Raw genomic sequence first — 26,049 nt, forward strand, 5'->3', positions numbered from 1 at the left:
CCCACTTAAAAAGATGAGAGAGGCCTGTAATTTTCATCATAGGTACACGTCAACTATGACAGACGAATTGAGATTTTTTTTCTCCAGAAAATCACATTGTAGGATTTTTTATGAATTTATTTGCAAATTATGGTGGAAAATAAGTATTTGGTCACCTACAAACAAGCAAGATTTCTGGCTCTCACAGACCTGTAACTTCTTCTTTAAGAGGCTCATCTGTCCTCCACTCGTTACCTGTATTAAGCCAGTACATGTCCAGGCCCGTCTGAAGTTTGCTATGCATGATGGATGATCCAGAAGAGGATTGGGAGAATGTCATATGGTCAGATGAAACCAAAATAGAACTCTTTGGTAAAAACTCAACTCGTCGTGTTTGGAGGACAAAGAATGCTAAGTTGCATCCAAAGAACACCATACCTACTGTGAAGCATGGGGGTGGAAACATCATGCTTTGGGGCTGTTTTTCTGCAAAGGGACCAGGACGACTGATCCGTGTAAAGGAAAGAATGAATGGGGCCATGTATCGTGAGATTTTGAGTGAAAACCTCCTTCCATCAGCAAGGGCATTGAAGATGAAATGTGGCTGGGTCTTTCAGCATGACAATGATCCCAAACACACCGCCCGGGCAACGAAGGAGTGGCTTCGTAAGAAGCATTTCAAGGTCCTGGAGTGGCCTAGCCAGTCTCCAGATCTCAACCCCATAGAAAATTACGTGTACCTATGATGAAAATTACAGGCCTCTCTCATCTTTTTAAGTGGGAGAACTTGCACAATTGGTGGCTGACTAAATACTTTTTTCCCCCACTGTATATAACAAAGTATTGAGAAACTTTTGTTATTGACCAAATACTTATTTTCCACCATCATTTGCAAATAAATGCATTAAAAATCCTACAATGTGATTTTCTGGATTATTTTTTCTCATTTTGTCTGTCATAGTTGACGTGTACCTATGATGAAAATTACAGGCCTCTCTTATCTTTTTAAGTGGGAGAACTTGCACAATTGGTGGCTGACTAAATCCTTTTTTCCCCACTGTATACTCGCAAGGGGAGGGTGCTAGAGTATTGAAAACAGTGGTGCCAAAATGTTTTACTTGTTAAACAAAATCTCTTTCTCTGAGCAATTGTATTAGTATAAAATAATGTAATATCACATTTTTTTTCATACAATATAGCTCAGTATTTGTGTAATTGATTTGAAACATTTTTTTGGCTTATCTTTATTAAGGGTGCCGATAATTATGAATGGACCTGACTGTATGTATTTAAACGTGTAGTTCACCTAAATTACAAAATGACACTTTGGTTCCTTACCCTGTAAGCAGTCTATGGACAGGTTAAATCAACGTTGTTTCCACGTCATTTCAACAAAAACAATCAATGTGATGATGTTTATTCAATGTGGAAACCTGATTGGATTAGCAAAAAGTCATCAATGTAAAGGAATTTTGTATTTTTTTAACCCAACTTTTAAGTAAAATCCAATGACATGGTGACATTTTCTGTTGATTTCATGTTGAATTCACGTTAGTTGACATCTCAACCAAATGTAAATCAAAACTAGACATTGAAATTATGTCTGTGCCCAGTGGGATACCTTGTCCATAGACTGCTTACAGGGTAAGGAAACCAATGTGTAATTTGGGTAAACTATCCCTTTAAATCAGAGAGTGAGTGACATGTTGTCTACTCCATGGAAACATTTCTATCATACCGTTCATCTATCTCCCTGTCTGGACATGTGTGATTTGTCCCAACACAGCGCTTATGGTATTTCAACAGGCTTACAGAAACATCCTCATAGGGGTCCAATGTCTAGTAGAAAGCTATGACTAAAAGGAAGGCCCCACCTTTCCTGTCCTGCAGGCAATATATGAAGCTGTGATGGCTAATTCCAGGGAGCCTGAAACTACTAGTCATGGGGTGATGGGCATAAAGGATAGGGATACTGTGAATAAACCTGCCAACTCTGATTAACAAACTGACACAAACCTATTGCTGGAATCCATTTAGTTGCACACTTAACTTAATTGTGATAAAATATATTTAACATTCCAAATAATCAATGTAAGAACAGTTATCTCATATCTAATTGGACATACACTTACTGTAAAAGCAATTTAATCGTGACTCATGCTTTAATGACGACAAATCACTAAACAATGGCAATAGATTCATAAAGAAATGGGTTAGGCGGCCTGCTCATTCTACTCATTTGAGCTCTTGCGCATAAATTACTGAGCAGTGAGTGGCATTGGGCCCATCACCAAAACAACTTTTGTTCAAGTGCGTTTACGCCCACACAGACACAGCACGATGCATCTTAATTTGTGCCATCCTCATTGACAAGTCAAAACAATGGTGAGCTCCCCACCGGCGCACTGCCGCACACTGAACCAAGCACGCAATGAAAATGCTCTCATCGAAACGGACACAGATGGATAGTCTCGTTCAACCACTTGTTGCCCAGTATCTCGCTATGGGGTGCCAATCCAAAGAAAATGGACAAAATGAAAATGTGGGATCGAATGGAAAGGAAAAAGAACATCCGTAAGTTATTTTATAACGAACTCCTGTATTTGTGAATGAACTGAAGATGTTTATGAAGCGCGTTACGCAGACAGTTGAAATAGCCTACAGCAAATATCGTCTTGTCAATTTTAAACATACGCAATTATAAAACCTTTATTGACACCGAATAAACATTATGATCTTGTTGATTTAGAATGTAAATCAGAAACTTTTGGTGGTTCTTAGTCATACAATAACTTTATGAGTGCAACAATTCCGTGCCCTGCGATTTATAAAAGCATCGACCAGGACGCACAACTTTTTCACTCTCAAAATAGCTTCTCTATAGCCTATGTCTTCTCTCTTTCGAATTTCATTCCATAGTTAGCCTATAGTTTGGGAAGTGTATAGAACAAATGGCATGCATGGCATCCTCTCTGTTTATCAGCCAACTGTTTATTTAGTGATTCCTATAATAGAAGTCGGCAATCAACAATGATTTCCCCAAAAGGAAGGAAATGAGAACAATGAAAAATAGCAAAGCTACCTTAACTCTAAGATACCAGGTATGAAACACTTTTTAGTATTGTAGTAATCTGAAAAGTGTTGTGTTAATTGCAACATTTTTTATACACTTACACCTATATTATATTTGCCTGTGTGATTACTTTAGGATTAACATGTAGCATTTTCATTGTGTTGTCTACTTCAATATTGTATCCACTGCATGCTTTAAATGACCACACACACACACACAGTCTTGTACAGCTAACCTTGTGGGGACATTCAAAGTCTTATTTTCCCTAACCCCTAACCCTAACCTTAACCCAAAAACCTAATCTTAGCCCTAACCCTAAACCTAACCCTAGCTCTAACCCTAACCCTAAAACTTACCCAAGCTCCTAACCCTAAACCTAATTCTAATTCTAACCCTAACACTAATTCTAACCTTAACCCCCTAGAAATAGCATTTGACCTTGTGGGGACCAACAAAATGTCCCCAGTTGGTACATTTTTTGTTAGTTTACCAGAAGTCCCCACAAGAATAGGTAAACACGTCCACACACACACACACACACACACACACACAGCTGTGCTCTCTACACCTCCCTCCACCTCATGCCCTCTCTCCTCCACTGCCCCTCCAGACGGCTCTCTCTCTCTAAGGTCTGTCCGCCTGTGCCTGCTCGCCCTCAACGGTTCAACAGGCCCAATCTGGCCCAGATGACCCAGGGCAAGGTCATGATGTCTCTGGGACACTATGCCAAAGGGGCCAGCTGGGAAGAGCTGATCCAGGCCTGTATCCAGTCCTTCGGTGAGTCGCTGTGCTCTGGGCTGCTCTTGTGTTTCTGCCAGTAATACTATTGGTAACTGAATGATAAGACTGACTCCATATTACTTCATAATACTGAAGGACTTGAATTGAGTGTTACAACCACATATTTCCCTTTTTTGTTTGAAAAAAGTATCGTTTTTTTGTTGCATGAAAATGAGCAGCATATAATATTTGAGTCTGTTGTTGAGCAGTACAAAATGGTTGTGCAGGTCAGGATCATTGTCATTAGTTCTGCTTGTCAGGTTAGAGCATCCACTTTATTTTCCTTTTTAAGTGGTGCTGAATGCTGAACCTCAGTTTATTTGAAATCAGTACTGTGAATGTTTCCTGGAAGCACCTGTTTTTCTCGGCCTCTAGCTGTTTGATGTTAAAAGACCCTGTCTCCATGAAACTGTTACCATTTACAAGGTATCTCTAATTAGCCTATAGGGCTAGGTTGACACAAACAGACCGAGTGGCGCAGTGCTCTAAGCCACTGCATCGCAGTGCTAGCTGTGCCACTAGAGATCCTGGTTCGAATCTAGGCTCTGTCTTTGCCGCCCGCGACCGGGAGACCCATGGGGCAGCGCACAATTGGCCCAGCGTTGTCCAGGGTAAGGGAGGGAATGGCTGACAGGGATGTAGCTCAGTTGGTAGAGCATGGCGTTTTCAACGCCAGGGTTGTGTGTTCGATTCCCACGGGGGGCCAGTATGAAAAAATAAATAATAATAATAATAATAATTTATGCACTCACTAACTGTAAGTCGCTCTGGATAAGAACAAAGGCTAAATAACTGATTTTTTATTTTTTTTTAAGACCTTTCCCTTTATATGAACTAGCCTCTATTTGTTGTCTAACCTCTATGGTTGTCAGTCTTTGCATTTCAGATGATGAGACAGGGATTTATTTTTATTTATCAAGATTATTTGGCAGGTACAATGCACCACAAAACATAAGTCTCAGAGCACTGAGATATGATACGTGGCACCAGATTTAGCTAATAGCTGCTTTCCATCTGTAGTGTTCATCTGACATTAAGGTCTGAAAGACACTTGTCCATCAGGAGTATTTTTTGGTTGCCTGAAGATTATGATCACTTTCCCAAAAATGTTAAGTATCTATTTTCACCTACACACATGGGGAGGAACCAGAAAGACAAGACTACTGGAATTCTTTGCAATTTGGTTGTTATCAGTAAAAACAAATCACCTGCCCAATGGGGCAACCTCAGAGCAGGCTCAACTTGCGCGACTGCTCAGGTCACTTGCACAACTGCTCAGGTCACTTGCACGACTGCTCAGGTCACTTGCCCAGGGCAATAGACTATTCCATATCTCTAAGACTATATAATTGTATGTGGATCTACTGCAACTATGCCTGCACTGAATATGATACAGTATAACAAAATCATTCACCAACTGTGAAGTATTGATTCAGTAGACGTGGAATGTGATTTAAGCATATCACATTAGTAATACATTGACTTTGTCCAATTACATGTATTTATATATTCCGAATATTGGCTGCAATATGGAAGCTGTCAAAAACCCTGTCAAGAACCCTGTTAAATTAGAATAATGTGCCCTACTAAGTTGTCTGGAGTGCTCTCAAAGTTATCGTGATTATGTATTTGAAGAGGCAAGCATTCTGATTGCCGTTGCTTGGAGACACAAATGGAGTGAAGAGAGAGTGATGAGGAGGTGGTACAGTGGACTGAATACAGAGAGTGACAGCCCTTACTTACAGTTATCTGTCAAGGAAAAGAATAGCAGAATAATGGCTGGCTGTTCATTTAGGATTTATAAAAAAAATATCAGCCAAGTTAATCAAGTGGGTGCAAGACTTAGCTCTCTTCTAGAGTTCCATTTAAAATGTCTTTTTAGGTTTACTAAAAATATTTGTTGAATGACTGAAATTGTAATTTAATTTCCAAATCAGACTTCACAGGTCATTGAGAGAAATTCAGATCCTTTCAAGGAAATGTAATCTACAGTATGGAGATAAACAGGCAGGTGTTTTGAATCCAGGTTAATATGAGGGAACAAAATGGAGATACTTAGTACAGAGAGGTCTAACAGGGCTAAGCACTCCCAGCGGCTGCTGTCTCACATCAGAGGCTGACTCCCCAGCTCCTGGGGCTCCTGGGGCTTCGGCACCTTTTCAAATGTGAGAGCACACGTAAGCGCTATTTGAAGGATTGCCTGGCTGCTGCTAGCCCAAAGGTCAGCTACCCAAAAGGCCCTTCTCAGATGCTGACCACTCTTTGAAATGCAGAGCACCAAGGGGTGTGGATCAATAATGTTTGACATCATCATTCACCCCCAAGTCCATGCTCCACAGTTCCACACACCCACAGTGCCTGAAGTCTCTACACAATCATAATGTTAATGGACAGCAAAAAGCAGTGCAGAGATTTGAAGGCTTCAATCGTGGAAGCCATTTTGGAATTAAATGCATTTCCCATGTAAACCATATATGATGCAGGCACACAACCTGTGAATATCACAAAGAGATATCCACTGCAGAGTCAGAGTATCCACTGCAGGCTCGGATGTACTGTAGACACTAATGTGAAAAACCTTTATGTGCCTATGGCGGTCAACATATGTTCAAACACTTACAGAGCATCATGGCTGTTTGTGGATATTAAATCAATTTCCTGTACTCTATTGTTCTACATGTACTGTAGGCCTACAGCATGTTGAGCCAACATTATAAGGCACATGTAGTGGAGAGTGTGCAACTAATAATTAAATATAAATCGCTGGGGCCTCTTAGACTGTTCCTTACCGATTCTTTCATGTGTACAGTAGAGATGAGCATTGGGCTGACTGAGGCAAAACAAAAGGATCATCCATCCCCGTTAGCCCAGTTACTTTACCTCTCTGTCAAAACAAGGAAAGACTCCTTACACCTTGGCTTTGCTGATGAATGCCTACGATAATAAAACCCCTCAAAGTAGGGCAACACTCCCTGCCTTTTGCTGTGTTTGTCATCACATCCCTTGTCCTATCCCAGTGCAACCTGCTGCTGCTTTCCTAACTTTCCACAGTGAGTAAGACGGAGGGGATTTCCTCAGCAATTAGCCCCGCCTGGGTTGGTAGGGAGGTGTTGTAAAATGATGAAGTAATTGTTTACCTGGTAGTGAATCAAAAGAGCTTCCTTGTTATTTTAGAGCATGACTTGCTTACATGATTGCAGCAATAAAAACACCATTCAGTTTGTTGAAGTAGAGGAAGGATAGAGTTGAATTGTTTTGCATCACAGTCCTTTAACATACAGTAACAGTATAAAGCTTAAAACCTATTACAACAGTCTCCCTCAGATCACAGTCTAATCATGTATATGTATATTATTTTCATGCATGACAGTTTTTCATACAGTAAGGTTATGTCTGTGTGTCATTGCTGGGGGGTTGTAGCCCTGGTTGGGATGGGTAAATAGAACACTCCTGTCCCAGTGGTGCAGGATACGAGGGCAGGATTAGCTGCCTGCTGAAGTGGCCCAGTGAGATAGATAACAATGTTGCCATGGTGTCTGAGGTATTTCAAGGAGATATGGGATATGTGGGGACCCATGGAAACTGCCGTTCTTATGTGGCATCAAGACAATGCCAGCTGCTTAGGTTCAAAAGTTAAACACCATTTTCATGGATTCGTCAAGGTGCTCTCTTAGCCACGATTTCCAGAAAATCACTGGCAGATTGTTTACCTGGAATGGAAGAGATCAGAAGCCTAGCAAAGAGGTTGCTCATTGCTACCCAATAGACAAACATGATAGTGAACCACTTACTCATAAACAACATGTTACAGAGGACCAACAAAATATCTGCTTTTCTCAAGTCAGATAATTTGTAAAAGAAAGGCTAATGTAGTTAGAAATGGAATCTACAATTGCTACTGTGTGGATACAGCTAACAATGTATTCCTTGAGATCTTTTCCACAACGTCATATCCTTTTTATCTCCAGTGCCTCTAGGGACAAAGCTGTTTGAGTAGATGACAGAGATCGTGGCTGAAGGTTCCTGTGATGTCATAAGTGTTGGCAGAGATATAGGGAGGCGGTCACAAAGACAGGAAGTGAGATACGACAGAGAAAAGTAGACCACAGAAAAGTCACAATACCACCACAGGAAAAGCAGAGACATTCAGAGGTGGTGTATACACTTAGAGATTTGCAGTTGACACATACCTGGCACATTATTGTGTTCATGGTTGCCTAGCACACATTTAGAAACTGTTTTGTATGCTCTTTTGAGGTTGATTTCTATCATTTGTTTCTGTTATTGCATGACTGCAGACTTGTGACTGAATGGAATCAGGAAGTTTGAATGGCTAAATCCCCTTGTGTTGTTGACATTTATTCTGTAGCAGGACATGACTGCTAGATTTGGTTATCAGAGAGCTACAGTAGCATTGGACATTGATATGCAGAAATTATTTTCTTGTCCATATGAAATCTCAACCATCTATAGTACATTATTGGCATTGTGATAGGCAACAGCATGTCTGTTAATGTGCTCCATGTGTTGTGTGCTCTCTTCCAGACGCGGAGGGTTGTGTGTGTGGGAGCAGCCACCTGATGAACATCACCCTGACCATGCACCGACTCCTCATGTCCTCTAGTGACCTCCTGGAGAAACTTATCTCCCTATATCCTTTACCAAGCAGACCCAATGATCTGCGGCTGCTCCACTACAGCCAAAACTATTATCGAGTTGGCACCAAGACCTGACCAATCTGTTGTGCCAAACATGGCTGTGCAGCACTGTTTTGTGATCTGGTTGTCAGTAGCAACGGCCAATTAAGATCCAACTTGGCTGACAAGGTGCCATGCCTTCGACTCCTCACTCCTACCAGCAATGTGAATATCAATACGTGTGCACCACAATTCCGTATTACTGTACTCTAAATGTCTTTGTTAGCTCTAGTACAGATCACCATGTTCTGTTTCCAATCCAGTGTCTTCCAAGTACCTTACAGTCTTTTTCTATTACCATCTTAGCTACACAAAAAGCACGATTCATCCCAATTTAATTCCCCCACTTCAGGTCTGGTTTAAAAAGGCCACTGTAGTTGCCTATTTTCTGTTTTGAATGAGCGGTCTGTAATCTAGGCCTCCATTCAATAAAGAGCTCTGACGTCACAGAGCCCAGAGGAGAGGCAGTACTGGCACAATGAGGAGGACACTAAGGCTAGGGGCTTCAGGTGTTAATGACCTCTTCCCAGACTGAAGCCCTCTTCAGTTCTATTTAAACACAGCCTCTCAGCTGCCCAAGGAGGCTCGCTCCCCAAAACCCACATCACACCTCAAGATTCACTGTGCGTCCTGCCCTCTATTTTTAACCCCTGAGCTCATTCTGAGCCGAAGACCCAGAAGCATAAAATATGGCTAAGAGTGGCTTAGGAACAAGTGAAAGCACTGGAGCCATTAAGGCCATTTATCGTAAAAACAATCTGGCTTTGCGGTAGTGTGGGTGGCTCTTCAGCTCCCATGACGCAATTAGCCTTTTTATGTGCATCACTTCAAACTGATTTCTGCCAACAGAGTGCGGAGAGGCTCACAGTGTCAGTCTATTTTTACCCCTGTTTTATATAATAAGGAGAATGGAGATGTTTTTGAGTTTGGATTAATACAGTCCCTCTGGGATTCTGGTCACTCTGTACCTACCGAGCATATGGCACAGCAGCTTAGGTAATAAACTGTCCTCACACTCACAGCCATTGAGATGTAAAAGTAACATTATGTCAGCTTTGTTTTTACCTGGTTGTGAGAACATGTTTTTACTCACTAAAAGGGTCCTCTGCCAGCACATCTTCTACAGGAATAGTGATTGTCTGTTGTGCACGTTTAACAGACACTTTTATCCAAAGCAACAAAGGAATCTAACCCATAGCCCTGTAAACAACATGCTTCAACCAACTGAACCATTGGAACCACACAACACCAGAATGATTCACTTGCTGATGCTCCTAACCAGTTTTCTTTTTTGTGGTTGCCTCCTCCCACACCACCAAATGTCACATCTGTTCGCCTTTTAGTTTCCCTATTGATGAGTTTCCTGCACTAAATACATTAAACACCAGCTTGTAATTGTTTACTTAGATGAATAGACATTTGAATAGACACTTTGTCCTGCACAGTGATCCAGATCGTTTATTCACTGATAAATCCCACATACAGTTCCTGGTCTCTTCCCTGACTCTAAACAGTGTGGACATGTTTTACTATACCAGTGAATCATAATGTATCCTTAACTTGAGGTGTTACATTTAAAAGAGCCCTGGAGAATAAGCAGTCCACAGAGTGTGAGAGGATCTGTTACTTCATCAGGTAAGTGTGTGTTCCCCATGCAGTCATCCTAATCCTGCCACTACCACTGGGCCTGCTGGGGTCCACTAAGGCCTCCACACAATAACTCACTGTTCAATCATTCTTATGAAAGGACATTAAAGGGCTTATGAAATCCACATAACACCGAATAATACAATATTCTATAACTGGGTAGATGGTTTAGGCCATGCTATTAGTGCATTTGCAACAGCCTATAGCGTTGATTTCTTATTAGACAATAAACAACTAGGGTTTAGAGTTTGAAGTATACTCCCAGTCGGTATTAGATAGAATGTTGCGGCCCCGCCCGCCTTGGGGGGAAAACAACCTGCAGTTACCTAGGTTACCCCATTGGCTCCCAGCAAAAACTTGACCTTTTTCAAAATGCAATTTCCTTGTCATCTGCTTGTTTAATCAATTACAAAACTACATTTAAGAAAAGTAAAACATGTCTAAAGATTACTTTTCAACATTGCCTTCTCCCTAGCGTTCTACATTCTATTTTACATTTTAGTCATTTAGCAGACGCTCTTATCCAGAGCGACTTACAGTTAGTGAGTGCATACATTATTATTTTTTTTCTTCATGGGAATCGAACCCACAACCTTGGCGTTGCAAACTGAGCTACATCCCTGCCGGCCATTCCCTCCCCTACCCTGGACGAATTGTGCGCCGCCCCATGGGTCTCCCGGTCGCAGCCGGCTACGATGCAGTGCCTTAGACCACTGCGCCACTCGGGAGGTGTTCTCACTACTTAGACAAACGTAATATTGTAGAGCTTCCCTCATGCCCCTTTTCATGACGATGCTAGCAGCCACGTGAGTGAGTGAGTGCTAGTTACCAACCGGAACATTAAGCTAGCCAAGACCAACAACACAACAAACAGACTATGTAGCTACAAGTAGTGGGAGGAATTACTAACGGACTATACAAAAAAAGTTAAAAGTCTTACCTGTTGATGAAATGTTTTCCACACACTTAGCTATGTGTACCCTACTTAGAAACCGGTCCCCACAATTTCCCACTCTCCCACACCGAATAGCCTGAAGCCACAGGGCTCTTCTCGCATGCTCTATTTCCCTACGTGGGAGCATTGCAAATCGTAGGTCAGGATTTTTGACCTGGTTACATTGAACAACACAGCAGCATTTCGGTATATTTTGTTATTTATGTATGACACAAAATTGACAACGAAGTTGGCTCTTTTACAATGGGGGTCATTGAGAAAGAATGTTTGTTTTCCACAATCTGTGGGCGTGGTCGAGTGGAATTCCTTCTTATGACTTGAATATCGAGGGGTATAGTATTTAATTGTGGTAAACACAGTCTTATTGTCCTTATCTTTCAGGTATTGGATCCAGGAGTTCTGGACGATGTTCCGGTTACACAGCAGCCTGTCAGACTCCATGGAGCAGTTCCAGGATCTGATCAGGGATCAGGGCCAGGAGAGGCTGTGCCCTCTCTTGCAGACTAAATGGATGTAAGTATTCCCGGTATATTATTGAACAGAATTAATGTATTTCTTGAGGAAAGCATCTAGACTTACCTGAAAATGGCTTTACAGGTATGCTGAAGTAATGGTTTCAAATTATGCCTGTGTAATACCTGTGTATTTCCGGTCTGTGTTGTTCACCATGTTGTGTCCCAGAAATGACAGGCACTGGTCTCAGAAGCCCAGTCAGAGGATCAAGGCTAACAGCAGTAAGAAGAGGAAAGTGTCTCTGCTGTTTGATCACCTGGAGCCCATTGAGCTGGCTGAGCACCTCACCTACCTGGAGTTCAAGTCCTTCTGTAGAATATCAGTGAGTAGAGCCCCAATCCGCCTGTATGTGATCGCTATAAACACTATGACATTCTGAAGAATGTCATAGCACATGCGCTCTACTGTAGGTATTTCAATGCATTCCAAATGTGTTCTGCGAAACCTCTGTCCTTTTAGCAAAATGAGTCAGCATATGCTTTATTATTTTTTCCAGTTTGCAGACTACCAGAACTACATCCGCAGCTGCTGCATGAAGGACAACCCCATGATGGAACGTTCCATTACGTTGTGTAATGGTATCTCCCAGTGGGTGCAGCTCATGGTTCTGAGTCGGCCTACAGCTCAGCTGAGAGCAGAGGTCTTCACCAAGTTCATCCATGTGGCTCAGGTATGGCCCTAACTATTCCTCATTCTCCTCCAGAACCCCCGTAGACTAACACTACAGTATATGTGTAGAAAATAACAAAATGTTCACATACAAGGTGTTTAGCCCCCATGTTTTGTACCCTCTTAAATTGTGTTTGTTCATTGTCTATATCTGGTACCTTTTCCTCATATTAAGCAAATGCATGTCTACCATATCGTCTACCATATCGTCTACCATATCGTCTACCATATCGTCTACCATATCGTACAGTACAGTGAGACCTACCTACTACCGTACAGCAGAAGCACCATCATTTGTAGTTACATAATGCATATTAAAAGAGGGCTGCTAATGACTCTCAAGAGCTCCATGATGGGCTTTTAGTGCATCAAAGATGCTGGCTAACAGTGAACGTGTGCTCTGAATATTAACAAAGTACAGGCCATCAGCACTAATGGATTTATCAGATGGAACACTGACACTGAAGTGCTACTACTGAGGAGCTATCAGATGCTATTGGTTCCCTCCAAAATGGAAAGGTACCGGGATTAGATGGGTTTCCTATAGAATTTTACAGGCTATTATTTGAGCGGTTGATGCCTCTTTTTCTCCGTATGATCAAGGCCTGTCTGGAGAAAAAACAGCTTCCTCATACTTTACGTCTTGCAGCTATTACTTTACTGAAAAATAAAGATAAAGATCCCACGTTGTGCTCCTCCCATAGACCAGTGTCACTTTTAAATGTTGATTATCAGTTGATTGCTAAATATTAACTCTACGCCTAGAGTCTGTGCCCAATCTCATCCACACAGACCAAACTGGTTTTGTGCAGGGTTGTCTCTCCTCTGATAATTTACGTAGATATTTTGACATTCTTTTTCATACTAATGATCTTAAGACCCCAAATGTTGTAGTGTCCCTTGGTGCTGAAAAAGCATTTGACAGAGTGGAATGGAAGGACCTTATGTCTGTATTATCAAGGTTTAATTTTGGTCCAATATTTATCTCTTGGATTCAAATTCTTTATAATTCACCAATGGCAGTAGTTAAAACCAAAACCCAATACTCAACCCCCTTCCCGTTGTCTCGAGGGACAAGGCAAGGCTGTCCAGCCAGTGCATGATTTTTTTGCTTTGGTCATATAACCCATTGACACCATGATTAGAGCACATGACCAAATTGAAGGAACTACAATTGGAAAATAATACCATGTTATATCATTGTATGCGGATGATGTCTTGCTCTATCTCTAAGACCACTCATACTCAATTCCGGTCCTCCTGTCATTGCTTGAAGAGTTTGGTAAACTATCTGGTTGCAAAGTCAATTGAGCCAAGACAGAGATTATTATATCTACCTTCAAACCCAAACTTTTACAAGACCAATTCCAATGGAAATGGTCCTTGACGAATATTAAGTACTTAGGAATTTTGAACTACATTCCAGTTATTGAAAAGGTTACCAATAACTTCAAAAGAATGGACTTCCTTCCTATTTATCTTATGGGCAGCGTTAATGTCATCAAAATGTCAATATTTCCAAAATGTCTTTATTTGTTTCAGAATCTTCCAATTTCACCCCCTCTGCATTTAAAAAACAAAACATGCAGAGCCTCTTTTCCTCATTTTATTTGGAATAACGAATCACCCAGAATTCGTCTGCAGGTCTTCCATATAAGGCGGGTGGTCTGAATTTACTTAAGGGTTATAAATTGTTGTTAGATCATATGCTAGTACTCACAGATGTTACTAGACTGAAATGGGAACAATATTTACAGGTTGAAATAAGCAGAGAAGAATGATCTTATGTTTGAAAGCACACACATTTTCCTACAACCTCAGACACAAACACTCTCAGTTTACAACCGTTCACCTAATTTACTATACACCAGAAAAACGTGCACTGTAATAGGCAAAAGGGTACTTTTTATCACATGTTTTGGACATGCAATCTTATTTGAATGTTTTGGGAATCAGTAAACACAATTTCAGAATGTTTATAGATGTCAGTCCCTCTCACACCTAGCTTGTGTCTGTTTGGGACTAGTGAACTAGATCCATGGAACAATAATCATAAAAATATACACTGCTCAAAAAAATAAAGGGAACACTTAAACAACACAATGTAACTCCAAGTCAATCACACTTCTGTGAAATCAAACTGTCCACTTAGGAAGCAACACTGATTGACAATAAATGTCACATGCTGTTGTGCAAATGGAATAGACAACAGGTGGAAATTATAGGCAATTAGCAAGACACCCCCAATAAAGGACTGGTTTTGCAGGTGGTGACCACAGACCACTTCTCAGTTCCTATGCTGATGTTTTGGTCACTTTTGAATGCTGGCGGTGCTTTCACTCTAGTGGTAGCATGAGACGGAGTCTACAACCCACACAAGTGGCTCAGGTAGTGCAGCTCATCCAGGATGGCACATCAATGCGAGCTGTGGCAAGAAGGTTTGCTGTGTCTGTCAGCGTAGTGTCCAGAGCATGGAGGCGCTACCAGGAGACAGGCCAGTACATCAGGAGATGTGGAGGAGGCCGTAGGAGGGCAACAACCCAGCAGCAGGACCGCTACCTCCGCCTTTGTGCAAGGAGGAGCAGGAGGAGCACTGCCAGAGCCCTGCAAAATGACCTCCAGCAGGCCACAAATGTGCATGTGTCTGCTCAAATGGTCAGAAACAGACTCCATGAGGGTGGTATGAGGGCCCGACGTCCACAGGTGGGGGTTTTGCTTACAGCCCAACACCGTGCAGGACGTTTGGCATTTGCCAGAGAACACCAAGATTGGCAAATTCGCCACTGGCGCCCTGTGCTCTTCACAGATGAAAGCAGGTTCACACTGAGCACATGTGACAGACGTGAGAGTCTGGAGACGCCGTGGAGAACGTTCTGCTGCCTGCAACATCCTCCAGCATGACCGGTTTGGCGGTGGGTCAGCCATGGTGTGGGGTGGCATTTCTTTGGGGGGCCGCACAGCCCTCCATGTGCTCGCCAGAGGTAGCCTGACTGCCATTAGGTACCGAGATGAGATCCTCAGACCCCTTGTGAGACCATATGCTGGTGCGGTTGGCCCTGGGTTCCTCCTAATGCAAGACAATGCTAGACCTCATGTGGCTGGAGTGTCAGCAGTTCCTGCAAGAGGAAGGCATTGATGCTATGGACTGGCCCGCCCGTTCCCCAGACCTGAATCCAATTGAGCACATCTGGGACATCATGTCTCGCTCCATCCACCAACGCCACGTTGCACCACAGACTGTCCAGGAGTTGGCGGATGCTTTAGTCCAGGTCTGGGAGGAGATCCCTCAGGAGACCATCCGCCATCTCATCAGGAGCATGCCCAGGCGTTGTAGGGAGGTCATACAGGCATGTGGAGGCCACACACACTACTGAGCCTCATTTTGACTTGTTTTAAGGACATTACATCAAAGTTGGATCAGCCTGTAGTGTGGTTTTCCACTTTAATTTTGAGGGTGACTCCAAATCCAGACCTCCATGGGTTGATAAATTTGATTTCCATTGATAATTTTTGTGTGATTTTGTTGTCAGCACATTCAACTATGTAAAGAAAAAAGTATTTAATAAGATTATTTCATTCATTCAGATCTAGGATGTGGTGTTTAAGTGTTCCATTTATTTTTTTGAGCAGTTGATTGATCTGTAAGTGCTCACAGCAATTTTTTAAAAATAACATTACGCTAGAAATCAGATAGTCCCCCTACTTTAACACACTGGCTAAATGAGATATCTAGCTACATCTCTTTGGACAATATTTTCTATAAATTCAAAGGCAGACCACATCATTTACAAAACATCTGGCATTCCCACATCCAATTCATGGCAATATGAGCTAATAAATACTGAGTGACATGTTTATTATTATAATTTTTTTTTTTTTGTTGTTGATGGTTTAGTTTTTTGTTTGTCTGATTTGTATGCGTTGCTGTACCTTTTTTGGTACTGTATATGCAAGTGTGTATGCAACACATGGGGAGGGGGGGAATGAAAAATGTGTATTATTTAATTAATTGTATTATGTATTGTGATGAAATTGTACTTACACATGCTAATATATATTCACTACCAGTCGAAAGTTTGGACACACCTACTCATTCAAGGGTTTTTCTTTATTTTTGATATCTTTTACATTGTAAAATAATAGTGAAGACATCAAAACTATGAAATAACACATATGGAATCATGTAGTAACCAAAAAAGTGTTAAACAAATCAAAATATATGTTATATTTGAGATTCTTCAAAGTAGCCACCCTTTGCCTTGATGACACCTTTGCACACTCTTGGAATTCTCTCAACCAGCTTCATGAGGTAGTCACCTGGAATGCTTTTCAATTAACAGGTGTGCCTTGTTAACTTAATTTGTGGAATTTCTTTCCTTCTTAATGCGTTTGTGCCAATCAGTTGTGTTGTGACAAGGTAGGGGTGGTATACAGAAAATAGCCCTATTTGGTAAAAGTCCATATTATGGCAAGAACAGCTCAAATAAGCAAAGAGAAACGACAGTCCATCATTACTTTAAGACCTGAAGGTCAGTCAATACGGAAAATTTCAAGAACTTTGAAAGTTTCTTCAAGTGCAGTCAAAAAAAACATCAAGCGCTATGATGAAATTGGCTCTCATGAGGACCGCCACCCAGAGTTACCTCTGCTGCAGAGGACAAGTTCATTAGAGTTAACTGCACCTGAGATTGCAGTCCAAATACATGCTTCACAGACTTCAAGTAAAAGACACATCTCAACATCAACTGTTCAGAGGAGACTGCATGAATCAGGCCTTCATGGTCGAATTGCTGCAAAGAAACCACTACTAAAGGACACCAATAAGAAGAAGAGACTTGCTTGGGCCAAGAAACACGAGCAATGGAGATTAGACCGGTAGAAATCTGTTCTTTGGTCTGATGAGTCCAAATTTGAGATTTTTGGTTCTAACTGCCGTGTCTTTGTGAGACGCAGAGTAGGTGAATGGATTATCTCCACATGTGTGGTTCCCACCGTGAAGCACGGAGGTGTGATGGTGTGGGGGTGCTTTGCTGATGACACTGTCTGTGATTTATTTAGAATTCAAGGCACACTTAACCAGCATAGCTACCACAGCATTCTGCAGCGATACGCCATCCCATCTGGTTTGCGCTTAGTGGGACTATCATTTGTTTTTCAACAGGACAATGACCCAAAACACACCTCCAGGCTGTGTAAGGCCTATTTGCCAAGAGTGTGCAAAGCTGTCATCAAGGCAAAGGGTGGCTATTTGAAAAATCTCCAATATAAATTATATTTTGATTTGTTTAACACTTTTTTGGTTACTACATGATTCCTTAGATGTTATTTCATAGTTTTGATGGCTTCACTATTATATTACAATGTAAAAATAGTAAAAATAAATAAATATATATATATATATATATGTGTACACCATGGAAAAAAATAACTAGTGACTCTACTTGATCAAGTCTGGTTTACTATGCCTCTTCATCACTTCATTCACATGCAAAGCTGTGTCCTGAAGAGTGATGAGGAGCTGAGAGAGTTGGATGGAGAGGCAGAACTCTGGAGAATCTCTCTGGCTTAAATTAATGCAATAGTCAGCTGCTGCTCCTCTAACTCTAACTCAATGCATTCCACACCAATGGGTTCCAGTGTCCCACAGCAGGGCCATCGCATCAATAAGGGAACTGAGAAAATTGGTGAAACATTTAGCCAGATTAGCACAATTGTATTCTCTAAGAGTGTAAGCAACAGTATTGTGACAGTATTATGAGTTCCTTATGCAACCAACATTGGAGTGCTACTTGTGGAGAATGCTTTGGGTTGACTCTGATTAAGGTTCAATTAGATTGTTTATGTTTGTCTGTGTTTGTGTTTCCCAGAGCCTCCATCTTATGCACAACTTTAACACACTAATGGCTGTGGTGGGGGGCCTGTGCCACAGCTCCATCTCCAGACTTAAAGAGACCAGTTCGCATGTGTCCCACGAGGTCACCAAGGTACATTATCTATAACATTATCATAACATGATCTATTGATCAGTATGTTGACAAACAGTATGTCTAAAATACGGATATGGATACTGTACAAGGTAATAATCTACAATATATTTTCCACTATCTCTTCTCTCCACAGGTGCTGAATGAGATGACAGACCTCCTGTCCTCCTGTAGGAACTATGACAACTACCGTCAGACATACAGCAGGTGTGCAGGCTTTAAGATCCCCATCCTGGGGGTCCACCTCAAGGACCTGATCTCAGTCAACGAGGCCATGTCGGACTACGTAGAGGACAACAAGGTGAATGTTCAGAAGCTCCAGGCTCTGTATAACCACATCAACGAGCTGATCCAGCTACAGCAGATTACCCCACAGCTCGACGCCAACAAAGACCTGGTCCACCTTCTCACGGTTAGTACACACCTGAGTACACAATAATTCACACTACTGTGTCTGTTGGTAAATGACCCTGGTCTCTGACCCTGTTGTCCTCTACTGCTCAGCTGTCCCTAGACCTCTACTACACAGATGATGAGATATATGAGCTCTCTTACACCAGGGAAGCCAAGAACAGCAAAGCACCCGTGAGTAAAAAGGGAAGATGAAAAACACTGTGGAAATGAATCTGTTCGCATAATGATTGAAATAGAAAATACCCCTAGCCATAGCAAGTTCACTGTGTTATGGCTAGGGGTATATTCAATTTCAAACATGTTTAATAAAACTAACAAAAACCCAGTTAGCTCCAGTGAATCATGTCTGATGCTGCAGATCTCATTAACAAACCTATTGAAAGAGAATGAGGACTGGAGCTCTTTTTTAATTGGCCCATTTAACATCAGCACGGCCTATTCTAAATTACATCTGCTGACAATGTTCTGATCATCTGTTTTGTTTTACATCAGCCAGCCACCCCCTCTAGACCTCCAGTGGTTGTGGAGTGGGCATCAGGAGTGGCCCCAAAACCTGACCCCAAAACCATCAGCAAACATGTGCAAAGAATGGTGGATGTGAGTTGTCCGTGTTCCATCCCTATGTATTGTCATAAGCATTGTATTCTGTTTCATAAAAGCAGTAATCATTTTTTAAATATTGTTATGTCATGACTTATGTTATTTATATTATTGTATACTACATACATTATTTATCTGGAAGTTGTAGTTTTAATTCCACCAGATCAAACTGAACAGAACTCATTCCAGTTCATCTATTATGCTTCATGTATCTCATTACGATGTCTTGTGTCTCTTGTCCTCAACAGTCCGTGTTTAAAAATTATGACCATGATGAGAATGGCTTCATCTCTCAAGGAGACTTTGAGAAAATCGCTGCTAGCTTTCCATTCTCCTTCTGCGTCATGGACAAAGAGAAGTAAGTGTATGGTTCCGTTTAGGCTGCATGGGCTCTCGTTTGGCACATTTGACAGTTCACACTAACTGCATTGGTTTATTTTTGACTGCAGAGAAAGGAACCTAAAGTGTAATATGGGCCTGTAGCTACAGGAAACAGAAATAGCAACATAACTATCAGATAGCTAGCTAGTCTCAGCCATGTCTCCTCATAGTCAACTCTCACTGTGGTCAACTGAGGTTAAATCACAAACTTCTTAACCAGTTATCTAGTGGAGTGAAACTGTTGAAGTGAAATTATGAAACCAAAACCTGCTAGTTTTGGTGCCTCTTGTTTCAATGTGACATATAGAAGTCTGAAATGGTGCCCAATGTCCATACAGTACATTGCAAACATAACATTTCTTATGAGACAGTTTGTTTACATGAGATATGCTTTGTGTTTACATGAGATATGCTTTGTGTTTACATGAGATATGCTTTGTGTTTACATTAGATATGCTTTGTGTTTACATGAGATATGCTTTGTGTTTACATGAGATATGCTTTGTGTTGTCCTGCTCCAGGGAAGGCCTCATCAGCAGAGAGGAGATCACAGCCTATTTCATGCGTGCTAGTGTCATCTGCTCCAAGCTGGGTCTTGGCTTTGTCCACAACTTTCAGGAGACCACCTACATGAAGCCCACCTTCTGTGACAACTGCTCCGGATTCGTAAGTCACAACAGTACATTACAGCACTATGTCCTGATCTGTCCTTAGCTTAGCTGTAGGTCTCATTAGTCTGGCCAGGAGTTTTTCCTGAACTTGTGGCCTGATCAGGAACAACTCTGGGCCTTAGTTATAGCGTACTCATCAACAATAGCAATGCTGTTACGGCTTTAAATGACTATTTAAACATGCACATTCCTCATTCTTAAATATGCATTGTAATATGCATGTGTTATCTCTAAACAACCTTATCAAATTCCTCTTCTCCATAACAGTTGTGGGGCGTCATAAAACAAGGCTACAGATGCAGAGGTGATTATTTATTTTTATTGTCGCTGGGTCTAGACTGGAATATTCCATAATGTTTGCATAAATGTCATTCTGCATGTAGCTTACAGTTCAGTACTTTGTATTGTTGATAGAATACAATGTTAGCAGAGGTTGTTGATAATGGAGAGACTGCGAGGAGCAGGTAATGTGTAGCTATCTTGAAAAGAAGGTGCATTGTGTGGTTTCTATCATGCACACTGCTAGCTGAACCCTGCAGCACATGAAAGACTGTAGAGTCTGCAGTCGCAACCACAAAACAGCTTTTTACTCTCTTCCCCTTGAAATAGTCATGGCAACATGCACGCAAAGGTCTGAGAACTGTTCTGTTCCACAGGCTGAGCTGCACCATTAGGCTACTGAGGGGAATGGAAGTTACATTATCTAGTAGGGTACTTTTGACAACAAAACAAAAACATGCAATCTCTGTGCAACCCAACATGACCATACAATAATCCATTTTAAACAACCTCCTTTCCACTTCTGCCTGCTCTAACATGTTGTCTGCATTCTCTTGGCCTGCTCACAGACTGTGGGATGAACTGCCATAGGCTGTGTAAGGATCAGGTGGCGTTTGAGTGTAAGAAGAATGCCAAAGGCAGCAGCACCTCTGAAGGTCCACTAACACCAGGCTCCACACCTGGCACTACAGGTGAGCCGGAAGGTGAGGAGGGACACACACATACATACATACATACATACATACATACATACATACATACATACATACATACATACATACATACATACATACATACATACATACACACATAGTAAATATGCGTGGACCGTGATCTCACTCTCTGAGGGTGTCTCAGGTTGAGTTGGGATATGCAAAAAACACATTTCCAATTCACACCGAATTAATGTGTGAAATAGCACAAATATAAGCAAAATATATTTTTTATCACACATACACACGTACATACACGCATCCTCAATAAACTATTTACCAAAATAGTGATAACCACATGTAGTGTAGCAGTAACCAACCAGAGTTGTGACTTGTGGTTGTGCTAGAAATCTAGTGCTAGAAATCTAAGGCAGCAGAAGGTTGCCATCTGCTGGTCTAAAAGTAATATATCACTCTACTTGTGCTTACTACAGGTATCCAAAGTAAAACCTGTCTTGGATAGTCCTAAACTGTACCATTCCATGTGGTAACCATTATTGACAGGAGTCACATATATTGCAAATACACAGGAAATATAAAGTCCCAAATCATTATTTGAAAGGTATGTCTTTGCAGGTGAGAGCACAGGTTTAATCTAGTTTATGGAAAAGTAGCACAGCATCCTGGGTAGTTTCCCTATGTAGGTGGACTGTCATACTGCTCTCTAAAGTCAAGGACTTGCCTCACTTTCTGTAACAATGGATGTGCTTTCTGTGGTCAGACAAACACTCAGTTGACTTTTTCTTAACCTTATGAGATTCAGACTGTTCGCAAACATATCACTTCAAAACCAGAGAACTGATTGAAATGGGTTGAACAGATCAGAGTTGACTGACTATCTTTATGGTGTTGTTTGTGCTAGGCTCAGAAGAGGGGCCTTTCCCATACCCCTCAGAGGAATGTAGGGACTGGAGCCCTGACTCTCCGGCCCCCTCCCATCTGAGGCTCCCCCCTGGGCTGACCATGTCTGTGGGGGTCCACTGCAGCACCCAGACAGAGGGGCCCCCCGCCCCTGCCCCCCCTCCAGAGCCCAGTCGGCTACAGCCAGTACAGCCCTCTCTCCTGGCCCCTGTACCCTCCTCTCTCTTGGCCCCCGTACCCCCCTCCCTCACCCCATGCCCCAGTCCGGTGCCCCAACGCAAACAACGGGCCTACGCCAAGTGGGAGAATAGAACCTCTACAGTGCTAAAGCCCAGGGAGCCAGACGAAGACATCAAACCCAACTATGATGCTCTGGAAACTGTGAGATTCAGACACAACTACCTCTGGGTTACTGATATGTGTTCAATTGTGTACATTGTATGTACTACATTCTAATTTCTAGAGTTTTGAACGCTAGGTTAACCATTCCAAAACATAAACAACAATGGTGAATGATGTTGTTCTCAGGAGAACCAGAAGCTTCAGAAGAACAACGAGATGCTGCGTAAGAAGCTGAGGGAGACGCAGCGCGAGGTAGAGATACTGCAGACACTCCTGAAGAGGCACGCCCTGCACCCTGTGGTGGAGGACTCCTCCTCCTCCTCCTAGCCAGGAATGCCCCACAGCAGGTCAGACACACCCACTCTTTGACATCACAGGTGATGCTCAGCCCTCTTTCTCCAGAGCCACTGGCAGTACTGTATGTCTTAAAGGACCACAGCGCCACACAGTAAAGAAGATACACAGAGGGACCTAAAACTCCCTGTGAGGAGACACTGTTACTCATATTGTGTTATGCCATGAGTACCTCACAGTACGGTACACACAGCCACTCTAATTACCAGTTGCAGCCAATCACAGCCAATATGGGGTTATGAAGCATAGCCAATGAAAGTACCGTCCTGAATAGGACACAGCCAGTCAAAGCACAGTACCAGCCATTATGGAACATAGCCAAAACAAAGCCAATCAGTGTGCCATTGGGTTTGGGACTCTGACAATTAGAATACCACACAGTATGGCAGAAAGGCCAGAACACTGGCCAAGTTCATTCAGGTGTGCTATGTAGTTATTGTCCTGTTTTAAGTAATAACAAGGTTGCATATTGTATGCAACATGTAAATCCATGTGATTTCAATGTCACTGTCAATATTGATTGTTAAAACACTACAATACAGGTAGATATAGACAAATCATTGTTTTAGCCTTTATGTTTGTAGGTGCAAGAAAACATTTTATAAAAATACTACATTCAACCACAGTGTTCTCATGTATATTTCATCAACTCAGTGTGGTCCATAGTAGAAATTAGCAAACTATTAGATGTTTCACCAATGACATACCATGTAAATACCCTAAGCATATGATATATTGTGGTGCCATCATACCAGTAGTTTCTCTCAAGATGTCCTCTCTCAGTATTGCTGTCATAATGAATGTTATAATAAAGAAATATTCTCTATAAATCATGTTCGGTGAGATTTGTAACTCGGTGGGTGTCAAAACATTCACAGTATGGAACTGACAGTAGCTGTGAAATAAGTTCCACTAGGGGTCACTAAACCCTCTAGAAGATCGGCATAGCCTACCACTCTGCCTGCTTTCATAATGATTTGATGGTTTTTGCTAAGTTTTATTTTGTTTTCATCAACTTTGCTAAAATAATAGAAAGTACCACTCATAGTGACTATGCTATTTGCTGTATAAATGCCAATGTATTCAACTTTTCTCTTTTCAACCTCATCAGAATAGCTGTGAACCAGTGGAAACAGTGCCATTACCTCGTCAGTTGGCGGTTAATGGGAAGTCTAATAGGAAAATAAGAAAGTCCTTCCATAATGTTAGAGAACATGAGCAGGGTAGTTGATAGGAGCAGCAATCAGCCTGGACAGGGGGTTCTGTTCTTAAAGGGATAGACTCTTAAAGGGATATGCACTCACGACTGTAAGTCGCTCTGGATAAGAGCGTCTGCTAAATGACTAAAATGTAAATGATGTAAATGGAACAATTAAGCTCCGCCTCCACAGTCAACAGGTGAGATTGTGACCACCTGTATTTATCCCCAGAAAATGAAATGCTAATTAGCTGCTAATGTGGCTATCATAATGAACTACAAATGCCATGATCTGGACAAGACTGCCGAATCGAGGCAAAGGAAAGAATAAATTGGCAACATTTCTTTAATGAACAATTCTGTGAACTGTCTTGTGCAAGTTTTAAATTGACACAATACCTGTTAGCAAAGTTGTCAGCTAGAGATGGAGTGCAGGAGCTTGCAGGGATTTGTAGATTTATTACATTTTAGTCATTTATCAGACACTCTTATCCAGAGCGACTTGCAGTTAGTGAGTGCATACATTTTCATACTGGCCCCCCGTGGGAAACGTACCCACAAGCCTGGCGTTGCAAGCGCCATGCTCGACCAACTGAGCTACACAGGGCTTGCATGTAGTCATGCATGATGTAGTCTTTGATGCTAATTAGCATTTTCGAACCCGAGAGTAAATAGAGACGAATATATTGATAAAAGTCACCTTGTCCAAGATAGATTTATGTGGTTATCATAACGTCACGCCAGGGTAAGCCTACATGAAACACAGCCCTTATTTTAATTGTTTCTAAAATGAATGGTGTAAAAACTATTGGAACCATTTTCCTGTTTGACTGCTAGGTTTTATGGGTATTATGACACCTCCACTGAGGGGCTCTATGTAGGCTACGTGCAGGCTATGGCGCATCTCGTGAATTCTTATAAATTGTTAATACAGTTACATATTTGTCGTTAGGGCTGTACGTTTTTTTATCAATTGTTTTATTATATGTTCAAGGCAACCAATAGGCTGAATAAATTAGCAGCTACCTCAGTGCCTGTGTAGTCCAGTGGTTACAGCTGCTGACCCCGTCACACATATACCAGAGTTGTCAAGGGTTTGAACCCAGCCTACTGCCATTTGAATTTTTGGAGGAACTAGTACTTTTCTACTTACTCTGTGTGGGCTGTATTTGTACTCTTACTCAAGTAATTTCTGAAGGAAGTAACTTACTTTCCACTGCTTTACATTTTACCAAATCACTTCAGTTACATAGATATTAGATACGTAGATATCAGTGGCGATTGGTGGTGTTTAAGATGAGGGTGGACAATTTTTATTTTCATGAGCATGGCCTTATTTCTATTACAGCATATTGGATGACAGTCATTCATATTCCATTCACCCAGTTCAATGTAACAGCGATAGGTTTAGGCTACTACATGATAGTCACATTTTCCCTAGACCCATCATGAGTTTGCTACAACCTAGCCTTTGAATTAAAGTTTACAACATAGGTGCAAACAGGTCGACAGAAAAATGAGACGACAGACAGTGACACATGGACAGATAGTGACACATTCAATACCGCCTTGCACACTCTTGCCTGTATCTAGCTGATCTAGGGTGTAATCATACATTTACATTACATTTACGTCATTTAGCAGACGCTCTTATCCAGAGCGACTTATAAATTGGTGCATTCACCTTTTTTTTGGGGGGGGGGGGGGGGTGGGGTAAGGGGGGGTAGAAGGATTACTTTATCCTATCCCAGGTATTCCTTAAAGAGGTGGGGTTTCAAGTGTCTCCGGAAGGTGGTGAGTGACTCCGCTGTCCTGGCGTCGTGAGGGAGTTTGTTCCACCATTGGGGTGCCAGAGCAGCAAACAGTTTTGACTGGGCTGAGCGGGAACTGTGCTTCCGCTGAGGTATGGGGGCCAGCAGGCCAGAGGTGGATGAACGCA

The 26,049-nt window shown here is 41.8% G+C and overlaps 1 protein-coding gene across 1 annotated transcript; it reads left to right on the plus strand.

Annotated features, from left to right (window-relative positions):
- The first annotated feature begins 2,344 nt into the window (after positions 1-2,344).
- On the plus strand, positions 2,345-23,739 carry LOC311102796 (RAS guanyl-releasing protein 1-like). The gene is made up of 17 exons (XM_084144210.1): positions 2,345-2,553; positions 3,663-3,829; positions 8,378-8,483; positions 10,102-10,164; positions 11,513-11,644; positions 11,813-11,966; positions 12,141-12,314; positions 18,181-18,297; positions 18,434-18,709; positions 18,802-18,882; positions 19,204-19,308; positions 19,560-19,669; positions 20,214-20,358; positions 20,631-20,667; positions 21,212-21,346; positions 22,218-22,597; positions 22,745-23,739. Exons 1-17 carry the CDS (start codon positions 2,411-2,413, stop codon positions 22,883-22,885), a joined length of 2,466 nt encoding a protein of 821 aa, XP_084000336.1. The 5' UTR covers positions 2,345-2,410; the 3' UTR covers positions 22,886-23,739.
- The last annotated feature ends 2,310 nt before the right edge of the window (positions 23,740-26,049 follow it).

This window comes from Coregonus lavaretus (genome assembly GCF_964263955.1).
Source record: "Coregonus lavaretus genome assembly, chromosome: 27".
Taxonomy (NCBI): Eukaryota; Metazoa; Chordata; class Actinopteri; order Salmoniformes; family Salmonidae; genus Coregonus; species Coregonus lavaretus.

Excerpts from the sequence above, each read along its gene's own strand:
- LOC311102796 (XM_084144210.1), top strand. The coding sequence starts at position 2,411 with ATGAAAATGCTCTCATCGAAACGGACACAGATGGATAGTCTCGTTCAA. Across the intron at positions 3,830-8,377 it reads GGCCTGTATCCAGTCCTTCG|ACGCGGAGGGTTGTGTGTGT; the intron begins GTGAGTCGCTGT and ends GCTCTCTTCCAG. Across the intron at positions 18,710-18,801 it reads ACCTGGTCCACCTTCTCACG|CTGTCCCTAGACCTCTACTA; the intron begins GTTAGTACACAC and ends TCTACTGCTCAG.